A 14014-nucleotide genomic window follows, 5' to 3' on the forward strand; every position below is an offset into this window, starting at 1 on the left:
ACTTTTCACAGCTTTAAACCTTCCAGCCACAGCTGTAATCAAATAACCCACGCTATTTTGTAGGAACACTACTGCCTGCTTTTCGTGTGTGCATCAGCTCTGCTCTATCACTCTGTCCCCACTCCACAAAAAAAACAACAATCATCTGACTGATTTCTGTGCTCTCTGACAAGTTGTAGAGACAAAGTGCTTTGCTTGGAAAACATGAAACCACAGTTTGAATGTCACATTTTCACAGACGACGCACACATGGCCGTGGTGGAGAAATGGTTGTTGACTGTTGAGTGAAATTGACACCGATGTTCATTAAGTCTATTGCTCTTTATTTAGTCTTTATGTTTTTGCTCTTTGAATATTTAAAACCTGCTTCACTGTTCTATCCAGCATCACTTTGCATTTTATTAATAAACCCACAACCACTTAACAAAAAATTCCTTGTTAAATGCCATCATCATCATGATAACAAGCTCACATTAACAATGCTAACGTGGAGAAGTTCAGCGGGTATAATGCTTACTGTATAATGACTGCCATTTTAGTCTAGCATTTTACCATACTAAAAATTTGCTAATTTGCACATGTTAAAAAATCTATTCTGTTAAAGAAAACTAAAGTAACCACTTATTCTTTGTACTCTTCTGTAGATAAAATAGCTTACATGGAAAACCAGATTTGTAAATGCTAACATAATTGATAACATTATGACAATGTTAACATGGTAACGTTTAGCAGGTTTTAGGTTCCTAGTCTTCTGACCACTCAAGTGTTTTACACTACATGTTTATACATTGATGACAGTAGCTAGCATGCAAGGTACCAGCTGCTCATCAGAAAGAAAATATTCATTCACACTCACACACTGATGGCACAGCCTTCGGGAGCCATGTGTTAGCTTGCTAAAATTTGCTAATGAGCACACAGTTTGAAAATGACATATGTAGTGTTGTCATGATACTGGAATTTCTAACTTTGATACAATACCTTGAAAAATATCAATACCATTTGAGGTGTCAGTTAGGTATTCAATTTGACTTCCAGTTGAGTTTAGGGTATAACTGTCAAAAAACAGCTTCCTGTTTAATTGCAAATAATTACTCACCAAGGCAAGAGCATTTGACAAGAACTTTGAGATGGATGTGGTCAGCCTGTTATGAGGAGCATAAATGCCTCACTATGGACATTTTTGTCCGCAAGGTGCTAAGTGGGGTAAAAATATGAAAGAGGCATAAGAAATTAATTTTAAAACGTGTCCTTTCCAGATGCCAGTAAGTGGCACTATCACTATGACTGAATATTGACAAGTAAGTCTCTAAGAGGTTTACTAGTGAATTTTGGGACAGATCGGACCATGTCTAGTCCATTTACATAGACTTCCTTTTTCATGGCGAGACATCAATTCAACTCCATGCCATGGACACACCGTTGGATCAATCAAAAAAAGCTTTGCAATTTAACATTGCAAGGCTCTTAAGATGGCGCTACCCACATTTGAAGTCAATCGGGTTAAAGCTCTAGTTTGCTCCAAGAGGCTTATTTTTAAGTCAAGAGATCCTAAAGGCCTCAAATATCTGTTTAAAAAATTGAAAATCACGCAGGAAGCGCAAAAAGGCTGACTTCCTGTTGAGAAAATTATTAAAAAAGCAGAAATGTGGACTTTGTAATAAGAGCCATAATCCAAACCACATCTCATGAAGATCAAAGAAACTTTGTCCAAAACCTATTGTTTGTTTAGGGGCGCTATTGAGCCCCCTGGCCACGGCCAACCCCAATCACTGCAGAACATTGGATTTCCCACCAGACCAAAAGGTGTGTGCAAATTTTTGTGAGTATCCTAAGACCATGAAAAAATGAGTTCATTGGGGAGAAAAAAAAATCTGAGTAAAAACAGTAGGTTCCTTGCACTTTCGTGCACGAGCCTTAATTACTAAATTATTTAATCAACATAGCTATCTTAGTAAATTAAGTTTCAGTTAAATTACTTCTGACCTCGGTAAAAGTATTTCCTATCAAGTAAAACTGTGCTGTTTGAAATTCCTCAGGTCTGATAGCTTTGAGGGGCTTAGCTTAATTTTGAGAATTATAAGTGTCTGTTAGGCAAACAACAGGACAACTATCTTATCAACAACAGTTTACTGGGCCATCTTGTTTAATACTTTAGTGGATGATGAAAGGGGAGATGTCTCCACCCTCTCCAGGTTCTTTATAAAGGACGGAGTGTCGGTCCTGCAGGTGCTCTTTCGTTAGCACCGCTCTGTACCGTCACTTTCATTTGGGCTTCCTTGTTTTCTTTGCCAGCATCCAATCACAAGTGACGAGTACTAGCAAATCACAGCACAGTAGGGCGGGGGAAAAAACGCAATTCAAACGGAGCGAATAAGACGAGAAGAAAGCGCTGTGAGTGACAGGAGACAGGGCTGTGAGAGCACTGCAGCGGTGTGTGTATCAGCTCGCTGTCGGGGACAAGAGAAACACATTTTCAGGATCAATACTATGGAAAATGATTATTAAAACAGTTTGAAATATTCAGAATCTATATGCATCAAAAAACCAATATGGACAACACTGGACTCTTTTAGCTATATTTATATAATTTTTTTTCCAATAGGCACTTCTTTACCACAATATTTTGTCACTAGCTACATGTCATTCAGGACAACTTTCATCAAAGTGATATTTGCGGCGCAGTAAGATAAAGTGGCTCTATTCTGGGAAAGCATCTCCCTGCCCATCCACGTGCTAAGCCTGATATTGTATAAACTGTGGAAACGCAGAACATGACTTTCAAATTACATAATTTGTTAAATTCACACTTCACATACACTGCACAGTAAAAAAATTAACAAGCGAGAGAAGGAAATGGGGGGAAAAAAACCCATCTTGAAAAACAAAGTTGTAGTTCTATAATGTAAAAGTAAGCAGATAGTAAGAACCTCAAACTGATCCTTTGAATTCCCTAGCTACTGTTCTTACCTCCAATAATGGCACTGTTCTTCTGACTCTCTGGGCAGTGTCCTTCCTCACTCAGATACGCCTCCTGCCTCGCCTGGACCATGTGGCTCTCTGAGCTCTGCATGGCTCTGTCACCTGCCCCTCTGGCTAGCCACTGCTCCTCTTCCTCCTCCTCCCCACTCCTCTCTCTTCCAGTCTGGGGCTGGGGCAGTGCAGCCTGCCTGACCACTCCCTCAGGAGAATACAGCTTCCTCTTCCCTCCTCCCAGATCAGCTCCGTCTTCTCTGTGGGAAAAGATTCCGGACCTCTGTTGGTCCACAGAGTCCTGGGACATCAAGGCCAGGTCGTGGCGAGGGGGCAAAGACGAGCCCGAGCTGGTAGGGAGGGGTTCAACCCGGGCTGCTGCTCTGGTTATGTGGATATCTCCGGCATGGTCAGTGGAGACGGTACTTCCTGCTCTCAGAGCAGAAGAGGATGATGAAGTATGGAGGTGTCCGAACCGAGAGCCTGTACCATTATGAAGCTGTGTAACAGGGAGGGGACAGACAAAGAAAAAGTGGGTCAGTTTCCTACAGAGGCTGAGAAACAGGTCGGGCAAACTGCACACACACACAAAACTGAGAGAATCACGCTGACTAATCACCGCCTGCCTGACTCACTGCACTTCCTGAGCATCAAAAGGGCAGCCTATCTCGCCCGTCAGTTGCAGCCCACATCACAAAGCCATGCCAGCAATGCAATCCGCCCCCACAAATTTGCTGTTTTCAGTCCAAGTGGTGGTGAATGAGTTAATGTGCTTTTGTTCTCTTCTCCTCCACCCCACAGGCATCTTTCAAGTCCTTGCTGAAATACACAGCCTCCTCATTGACACAGCAGGATGATGTGAACTGAGTACTCAGAAGCCGGGCCATGCACTGTACATTCATAATAAAATCATCCAACATGGACACGGGCCAAAAGTGAGATGTCATAGCAGCATGTGCTGTTCACAGAAATGTACGGTAATTTCTGAGAAGAGCGAGCCAACTGTGTCAACCTCCTCTGTCTCAGGCAAATGCATGGTGATTGTTCAGATGAACCTTACTTGTAGGTGCTCTACTGGGCTGTCACATAGCTCCAGTTCATCCCTGACGTCTATGTCTGAAGCCTCCTGGAGCAGAAACACGCACAGGCTACAATGCTTGGTTCATGTATTATACTAGCAGGAATAGGAATTGAAACTCATTGACTCTTTCAAACTTAATATTTTAGTTCTTATTACTTAATATTTTATATCTGTTTTTCCATATTATAATTTCACTAGTGCTACTTCTGTATACTATTGCATGTCTGTCCAAGAGGGACTGCCTATATGGTGCTCTTTCTGAGGTTTGTCCCTCTTCCCATTAAAGGTTCATCCAAATCAAGGATAGTAGATGCCATACGTTGAAATTCTATGATGATTTTATCTGAGCCGTACAAATAAACAGTGGTAGGGCAGTACCTTCAGCACGTCACTTCAGTAGTTCTCAAAATCATGCTAATCCTTTCAAACTATATATTTGTATACAACATAAAAATTACACTATAGCCAAAATATACAGAACAACAATATATCTCATTTTCTAAAACCTTACAAACTAAGGAAACAGGAATATGTTCTCATAACAACAAAAAGGTTAGAGTTAGAATAATGCAGACTTCCAGAATAATACAGGCAGAACGGTCAACAGTATAAACTGCAAATGATCCTGTTCCTTCACCTACCTGCTCCATATCTTCCAGTGTGATGGGTTGTGTTTGATAGCGAGTGTTGGCCCTACGCTGACGCGAGTCCCCTCTGGTGCGGGTAACCCTGGTTGGAGGCTGAGACAGTCTGTTGAACAACGCCATCTTTTCTGCCAGGCTAAGGGTGCAGAGGTCAGGCTCCTCCTGATCCTGGATTTGACTCTGGCTCTGGTCCTTTCCCTCCACTGCGGACACAGGCTTAGGGCCCTGGACCTCCTGGGTATCCTGCACTTGTCTGGCCTCCCACGCCTGCTTCCGGGCGGCGGCGCTCTGCTGTGAGGATGCCTGCAGTCTAAGGGCAGGATGACACCCAAGACACAAACAGGAAGGAGAAAGGTAGACTTCTGGTAAGCATGGAAGGAGCTCATGCAAGCTAGCAAGTGGCATGCTACATGACAGGCAGCATTGTGGAGCAGTGTGCATCTAATGACAATGATATCCACAAAAAGAGAGCGAAAAAAAAGGGTTGATGCATACGCAATGAGTTATGCCCACCACAAAGCAAACTATGATATTAAGTAAAATCCTTTTAGTCTTCTTAGTACTCCAATAGTTCAATCATGTGATTACCTCCAATCACACAGGAGGGCACCAACATCGTCAGTTAGGACTTTACACTACAAAAACACATCCTGTGTTTTAAAACGCAATTGTAAGAACACCATCCATTCTGAAAATAACAATATGCTGTGGTGAATGAGCAGCATTCAGTAAAAATCAGTCATGTTAGTCACACACTGTAGGTCGGCGACAGCATGAGCATTCATATCCAGGGTCAGGTACCTATATGGCAGAACAGTGCTGGTAGGGCTAGGGGCGCGTGCTACAGCAGTGTGAACAGTCACCGTTTGTGGCACGTGAGTGGGGACGCTACAATAGTCAAGGACAGGGACAAAGACGCACACACACACACACACACACACACACACACACACAGGTGACAGAGAAAACACACAGATGACAGAGGGGATGAACCAGATTATTTCTAAGGTGATTAAGAAAAAGGTTTATTCAAGCTAAGGGAGAGGAATACAGCATGTTGAGGTTCAGAAATACAGTACTGTGCAAAATGTTTAGGCAGGTAAGGAAAAAATGCTGATGAGTAAGAATGCTTTCAAAATTAGACATGTTGATTGATGATAGTGAATGAACAGAAGAACAATCGTTAACACTTTCAATGAAGGACATCGCTATAATGACTTGTGCATATATTTATAACACGATATAATGCGTCCATAAGACATTATAACAGTTGTTATAATCACTTACAAACATGCATTAGGCGCTATAGCAAAGTTCATAACGTATTATGACCTTTTGATTTAATGTTTTATAACTAATAGTAATACCAGTTTATATCAATGTGCGGCAAGAATCTCCGACCATGTTCCATAACACATTATAACCACCGCCTCCGCCTCGTTATGAATCCACTTTAGTCACCATTTACAATTAGTGATATAAAATGGAATAATAGCTTATAGTAATGTTTAAAGTTATATAGCATGTCTTTGTTTGCTTTAAGTAAATTGTTAAAATATCTATCCCTGTATAATATATTCCAGGTGGACATAATACCATATGAACTAATTATAAGACCTTATAACACGTAATTGTTTGCTTTAAGTAAAGTGACACACATTTAGCGCAGTGAAGTGGTTGTCTTTAATCGTCCACTGCATCTGTTAGGGCCTGTCCACAGGCTCGCCATTCATCTGTGACAACATCTGAGCCTCTTCTTACATGATGTTGGTCGGCAACAGGTCTTCTCTTGAGCGATCTCTCACCACCCTGAGAATGAGTGTCCTTGATGTAATTATGTTGTGTTTTTGTGCTAAACTGCAAAATGTTCAAAATTCATACAGATTGTTCATAAAGTGAAAAAACATAAATAAAAGTTGTTTTCCTGCGCTAAATGTGTGTCACTTTACTTAAAGCAAACAATTACGTGTTATAAGGTCTTATAATTAGTTCATATGGTATTATGTCCACCTGGAATATATTATACAGGGATAGATATTTTAACACTTTACTTAAAGCAAACAAAGACATGCTATATAACTTTAAACATTACTATAAGCGATTATTCCATTTCATATCACTAATTGTAAATGGTGACTAAAGTGTATTTATAACGACGCAGAGTTGGTGGTTATAAAGTGTTATGGAACATGGTCGGAGATTCTTGCCGCACATTGATATAAACTGGTATTACTATTAGTTATAAAACATTAAATCAAAAAGGTCATAATACGTTATGAACTTTGCTATAGCGCCTAATGCATGTTTGTAAGTGATTATAACAACTGTTATAATGTCTTATGGACGCATTATATCGTGTTATAAATATATGCACAAGTCATTATAGCGATGTCCTTCATAGAAAGTGTTACTGAACAATCTAAATCAAAACAAAATATTTGGCGTGATATTTGCCTTCAAAATAACATCAATTCTTCAAGGCATACTTGCACATAGTTTCTGAAGGAACTGGGTAGGTAGGTTGGCAGTTCTTCTGTGGATTTAGGCAGCCTCAGTTATTTCTCTCACTTCATGTAATCCAAGACAGACTTGATCACGTGGCTCAGTGGGGGCCATGCCATAACTTCCAGGACCTCTTATTCTTCTCTATGCTAAAGATAGTTCTTAATGGCTTTCTCTGTATGTTTGGGGTTGCTGTTCTGCTGCAGAATAAATTTGTGACTGTATATCTCAGCATTGAGGAGACCATTATCTCTGAGCAAATCTCCACCTCTGTTTGCAGAAATGCAACAAAAAAAAAGAAAAAAAGCCTGCGGACTCTCCTTGTACTGCTCTCTAGACCTTCGGCTGAGCTGATGGTACGGCTGGACATCTTCTGATATGTTATCATCTGCTGCAGTAAGTTCCTTTGGCCAACCACTACGGCCCTCAACTTTGCCCTTTTCTTTGCACTTCTTCAAAAGAGCTGTCTACATTGAAATGTCTAACTGGGAGAGACCTTGCCGATGCAGTATAAATACGTTGTGTCTTAATGCTGTGTTCAGTCTTGCCATGGTGTCTGACTTTTGACAATAAACTGTCTTAAGCAGCCTTAACTCGTTAGCTGAGTTTGGCGGGTCTTCTCCCAGTTGTATTCCTCCTACACAGCTGTTAAACTTTCAGTTAACGATTGTGTTGCAACCTATATATTGAATAGGTGATCATTAGCACCAGTTGGGTATAATTATTTAATCATACACATGAAGATATGCCTATAAAATCCCTGGCTTTGTGCAATTGTACCTTTGACAATTGATGCTGTTTTGAAGGCAAAGTGTGGTCACACCAAATATTGTTATTATATTGTTATTATAATATTATATATTGTTTTTGATTTTTCTTATGTTCACTCACTTTGTAGTTTGTTATTTGAAAATTTTGTTATTTGAAAAGTAATTTTCTATCTTATACTGACTCTTCACCTCTGTCTGAAACAAGCTGTAGATGCTCCTGTCTCTATAAGCCACCCCCTCTCTAAGCCCACTGTCTTCTGATTGGCCAAGACCTGAAGCATGTTTACCAGGCTTTTGCTCAGCTGAGCAGTACCAAAGGAATAGGTAAGTCCTGCCACTCGGCAGCCATCTTAATAAAGGCTCCAGGTAGTTATTTCAGACTAACAAGACCAGGGTCTTATCTGAATGAATTGGGAGGAAGCCATAACTGCACTTTCACTGGTCTCTGGGACCTGCAAGAATGGAGTCAGCAGTAAAATCTGATAAAAATCGCTGAAAATGTTTGATCACTTTGCCTCAAAATATGGTTAAAAAAGTGTTTCCCCACCGAAGTGACGCATGCGCAGTAGATCCTTATGTTAGTGGAACCACACGATTGGATGAGTTTCCCGTCTCGGCTGTTAAAAGCAGACGATTGGCTTTCTATGGAGAGGGGCAGGATACCCGCCATTTCTGGATTAACAAGTTTTCCCTATAGAGTTGTATTGAAGATTCTTAAAGTGGCATTTCTCCTCTATAAAACGTCTCTGGTGGTACAGACAAACTGAAGGTAGTGGTGCAGGCATATTACCATATATGGAATACCGGCTCGGTGTGGAGTTAAAAAAAGCTGTTGAAAGAGCATTCGGAGCAGGAGGAAATATGAAGTTTTGGCTCACAGGGATTTCTTTTAAATACTTTAATGTCATTATTTGAAGCTTTCATCCAAAATTGTAACATAGATAAGGAAAAGCATAATAGGTCTCCTTTAAACCAAAATTTCATTTCAGAGTTCATGGAGAATTTTATGTACAAAGGAAATTGTGGGTAATGTCCAATGCATAAAATGTGATGGAAAAGCTATCAGGATGAGAAAATACTACTACATCATGTGGATTTTTCAATTACTTAAAGGGTAGATCCACACATATTTAAAAAAAAATATGTCTCATTTACCTCCACTGAAGTCTAGCCATGCAGATAGTTTTATAGAGATATCCAATGTCTGAGATTTCTGCCTCCACCTTAATACAATAATCCACAGAACCAAGTTTTTTCTGAGTGCGGTCTGTGGATATTCCAGAGCAGTTGGAACATTGTTCCCTATTTTCAGTTATTTTCAATGCTGTGAGCACCACAAACAAAATCCTGTTTATGTCCACTGTGGTGGTGTGGAGGCAGGTGTCTCAAATGTCTGAAAATGTAATTTAATAATGTGTCATGAGGGGTGAATGAGAAATGTTTTGTAATGTAGGTATGTGACACTTCAAAGCACTTTAGTTGAGCTTTTATTAAAGGAACATTGTTCCATATCCTCATCACTTTCCACCTGAAATTCAGATGAGAAGATTAATACCACTCATGTCTGTATGGAGCTTGGCTCTGTGGAAGAGACCTGAATTTTGACAAATGTCAACCTATATCACTTCAACATAAAACAAAGTAACTTGCAAAGACTTACGTCGCAGCGATGACTACTTCCTCAGTGGTGACTGGCTGAGTTCTGGATCGGTCTTGTGTCCGTCTTAGTCTCCTGTCCACTGCTGCATTCCTGGACCGTGGTTTAGGGGCTCCGCCATCAATGCTCTTTTCAAGTTCCTGGATGGAAACGGAAATATGAAAAATCCTTATAAATCAATCACCTCATCTTAACTCTAGTAGGATAACCTTTTAGAAGAGTTAACTTGGTTGTTGTAAGATTTTGTAAGAAGTGAAAGTCTGATGAAGCATGGGCATTACAGACTTTAACAAGGGATTATTTGCATTGACTTTGACAGTGGGTCTGATACTTGATTTGGATACTGAAGTATCAACTGGATAAGAAATTGAAATTGAATTGAAAATTGAGGGACATTAGGGACGTATTTATTATCAAAGGTGTTTGGAAATGTAAGTACATACTATCTTGAGCTTAAGAAACTCAGGGCATGTTTGAGGTCAATGTGGAGTGAAATGTCTCCATTAACACGCTTCCATTGAAATGCCTGTGCTGAAACCAAATCACGAATATTTCCAAGTTCTTATTTCTAAATCCCCACAGTAGTGAGAAGACAGAAAAAAACTGTGTCAATGATTGTGTTCTTGATTGGAAGCACATTGCTCCATGCTTGATGTCTGGAACCAGCATGTTATCTGCAGAAATGAAAGGACATATAGGCGATAGTTGAAGCTCACCCTGAAGAGAGAGCGCTTGGCTGCTACACTCAGCTTGGCCCGTTCATCTAGCTTCTCTTCATCAGCTACAGAGAAGGGAAGCCAGGAGGGAAGAGGACACAGAGACATTAGAACCTTTGAAAGTCTTCTCACAAAAAAACAAGTCAAAATTATCTTTCAAGCAGTGCCCGAGTGGTTGGTGAATTATGATCATATTGATCAACTACACATTTTTAAAGTGTACAAGACTTAATTTTAAATTCTATTGAAGATACTAGAGTTTCTAAAAATACCAAATATGTCTTGCTTTGGGTAAATGTGTTTGAAATGATGTCCAAGATATCTAGAATATTTCAGTTTGATGGAACGGTGCAACCATAAAAACGTGGAGTTTTGGGTCTGATTTAGTGTAAACATCATAGAGTTTCAATTATAGGCTGGAACTGTACAGAATATACCGTATTACATACGGTATATTCTGTACCAGAGAGAAAACCTTGAGGCTACTTGAGGGAGGGTGGAAAGATAAGAGGAGACGTTAAAGGCTGAACAGTTAATTATTTCTCATACATTTTATACGGAGACTGGATTTTTAGGAAACTCAAAAAGATTGAAAACCAATTGCATCACATTTACAGAGTGGAAGATACAGTATGACTATTTAACATTTATATTTGAGTTTTAACTGCGGCATCTGCTTTTGGCGAAACTAATATATGACAGCAAATTAGGGCTGTAGCGATTCATTCATTCAGAAACCGGAGTAACTTGACGCATAAAATGCATGAATGGAAATTCCTAGCCTCAATGCTTCTGCTGTGAAGTGAAGACGACGTGATTTAATGGCATGGATTGCAAAATAGACGAAGAGAGAGAAAATAGCGAGAGACAAAGAAGAGACTGGCCAGAGAAAAAATGTCCAAAGTATGGGATTATTTCAGGTTAAAAGAAAGCAACTCTGTACAGCGTGTCTACTGTAAACCGGAACCAGCCTACCACAATAGCATGACTGCAGTGCTTCAGCATCTGAGCAGAAAGCATCCAATCTAGACATCAAGTCCAAGGAGTGGACTCGAAAACAAGGTAACGGTAATGTTAGCGTTTAACCTAAATAATGATTGCTAGGCACAATAAAATTGTTGTAAATGTCCAACCATGCGTTTGTTGTTGTTGTTCTCCAGCTAGAGTCTGTGAGTTTGGGAAGTACAGTGAAGTGAGTTGCACAGCTGATCCCGGTACTGGGGGCGCCAATCAAAAGTATTTCTTATCCGATTACTTGATTAATTGATGCAATCTGTAGAATAGTCAATTACTATGATAATCGATAGCTGCAGCCCTACAGCAAATGCACTGCTGAGACGTTCAACTAAATTGCATTTGTTGTGTCTTAGAAAAGAGTCTTCTTTTGTCACAATAGATGGAATATTTCAAAGCAACACATTTTTAAGTGTCCATTGATCTCCATCACTATAATTATCTTTATCATTACCCACCACCAGTACAATCTGGGTTTATAGCTGGGAGCAAAGATAAACCATAAACCTGTGACTGGCGTCACTGCAGAGCTAGACGGGTGTGAGAGGCATGTCTGTATACACACAAATCTCTGCAAGACATATGACATGACATCACCAAACAACTATTCTCTTTTGATTGACACCGCTGTACTGAGCCCAATATAAAATGCGTCCCAGCTGAGCGTGTGCTTATAATAAACAGATGAGAGGGTTCTGCCCTCAGTGGAGCTGATGTGCTCTTATGCTACTGTAAGCACCAGTAACAAGTAGTATTGATAACAGACTAGCAGATAACAGTGCCTGTTACTAAAACCATGCAATTATGATTCAGAGCAGGCTTAATTTAAATGCAAAGCAACTCAACAAAATCGTAAACCTAACATTTTTTAATACTTTTTATACTCTTCAACTCAGCCCATCCAAAGACAAAAGAATGATGAAATATTTTATTCTACTCAGAGAATAGTGTTGTTATCTGCAAATTACAAGTCCTTCACTCAGTTTATGGTGACATTAATACCCTTTAAAGAACCTAAATATAGTGTGTGAATGTTGATTTTGGTAGCATTAATTCAAAATTACATCATGTAACTAAAAACATATGATTCATTAGCTACAAACAAAAGTGCATCACTTTTATTGCTGTAAATGTGCCATTAAACATGCAACTGAAGTCCCAGCCAAGCAATCTCATAGCTCACACACAACAGCCATGCTAATAATTCTACTAAAGATAGCCAACAATTGCGCCAGAGGCTACAGTAGTACATGAGCTTTATGGTTTTTTTATTTTCTTGAGAACACATTCATTGTAATACATCCTAAATGTCTGTAACTATGTTCATCAACAAATATACTTGCACTCTAACCACTTATGACCAAATATGTGTACCATATGTCCAGATAATGTTATTGATATGTTTTGAAAACCATGATTCACTCTTAAACAAACTTCAAATCTTAGCCGGGACAAAAAAAAAAAAAAAAGACTTACCTTCAGTGGAAGCAAGATCTGAACTCACACAGGACCTTCAAAAGTCCAAAAAGAAAAAAATAATTAGCAAAAGCTAGCAACAATGCTTAATTCAGTAGTATCAAAGGTGTTTGGTTAGAAAGAAAAATGAATCTAGGTAGTCACAGAGAAGGTGAGGAGATGCAGTGAAAAGCAGTCGTTTCTGGTATGCTGGAAATGTGACAGCGAGTGTTTTGTGAAGAAAGGGAAATATTTAAGTAAAGCGGACTAAGCTGGGGAATTAGGCGGCATTACAAGTCTGTTCAGTTCCATGGTCTCAGGGAGTGATTACCAACAAAGGCCAATTCATGCTTCCCTGGTATAGTCACATGCAATGACCACTGCCAAGGCCCAATCAGATGGACCTTTGACCTTTAAGCTTCCTTGCTTGCTAATGTTGCTAGAGTGAGGAGCAAAATCAAGGACAAAGTGAGCGTGTACATGACTGTGTGTGTCACAACCACTGACCTGTGGTAAACTATGATCCATATCATGCTATTAATCTGATTATGGATTATCGAAATACAATCAAATTATTTCTTTATTTATTTTAACCTGATTGGAATCAACATTCCTATGCATAGAATCACTCAAAATCAACATCATGTTATGTCTTTGACATGCATCATCATACGGATATTTTCTAGCATTCACTCGCGGCAATACATTCTTGAGTCCAGAGCAGTACCTATCAGTCTCCTGGCGCTCAGCAGAAGTGATGGGCTGCGTCCTAAACCTCTCTGAGGTCTTTCTACCATCCCCAGGACAGATATACTGTCGAGGCCTGCGCCCCCTGTCCTTCTCCCCTCTCCATGGGGCCTCGTAGCCAGCGAGTGCCCTCTCCCCCATAACCTCACTGGAGGGGCCACCCAAGGAGAGGGACCAACAGATAGAGTACCCAAAAGAAAGAGAAAATACAGTGTAGTGAGGGAGCGATGAAGAGGGACCGGTAGCAAAAATGTTTAAAAGCAGAGGTTTGAATATTTAGTCACACCACTGGTTTTTAAATCAGTATGTGAGCAAGACAATGCAGATTTATTAGCGATTACACCATGCACATGTTCATTGGACCCAAACAAGTCACAATGCCAATAAAGAACAAAAAACAAACATCAGAAAAAGCTTAGGAACTTGAATAATGCATTAATACCATTTCTACAGAT

General features: G+C 39.9%; 1 protein-coding gene across 15 annotated transcripts in view; it reads right to left on the reverse strand.

The window, feature by feature from the left end:
* svila (supervillin a) overlaps positions 1 to 14014 on the reverse strand; it is a 93489-nt gene that overhangs the window by 15871 nt on the left and 63604 nt on the right. For 10 of the 15 annotated variants that reach the window (XM_046062529.1, XM_046062545.1, XM_046062537.1 and 7 more), the window contains 8 exons: positions 13540 to 13707; positions 12834 to 12868; positions 10344 to 10408; positions 9631 to 9767; positions 5500 to 5586; positions 4696 to 5008; positions 4034 to 4099; positions 2971 to 3472 (listed from right to left, as the gene is read on the reverse strand). In XM_046062529.1, coding sequence (XP_045918485.1) covers positions 2971 to 3472; positions 4034 to 4099; positions 4696 to 5008; positions 5500 to 5586; positions 9631 to 9767; positions 10344 to 10408; positions 12834 to 12868; positions 13540 to 13707 — 1373 coding nt within the window. The remainder of the gene's footprint in view (positions 1 to 2970; positions 3473 to 4033; positions 4100 to 4695; positions 5009 to 5499; positions 5587 to 9630; positions 9768 to 10343; positions 10409 to 12833; positions 12869 to 13539; positions 13708 to 14014) is intronic. The other 5 variants (XM_046062512.1, XM_046062565.1, XM_046062489.1 and 2 more) reach the window with 4 other exon arrangements.

This window comes from Micropterus dolomieu, linkage group LG01, assembly GCF_021292245.1.
Source record: "Micropterus dolomieu isolate WLL.071019.BEF.003 ecotype Adirondacks linkage group LG01, ASM2129224v1, whole genome shotgun sequence".
In the NCBI taxonomy this organism is placed as follows: Eukaryota; Metazoa; Chordata; class Actinopteri; order Centrarchiformes; family Centrarchidae; genus Micropterus; species Micropterus dolomieu.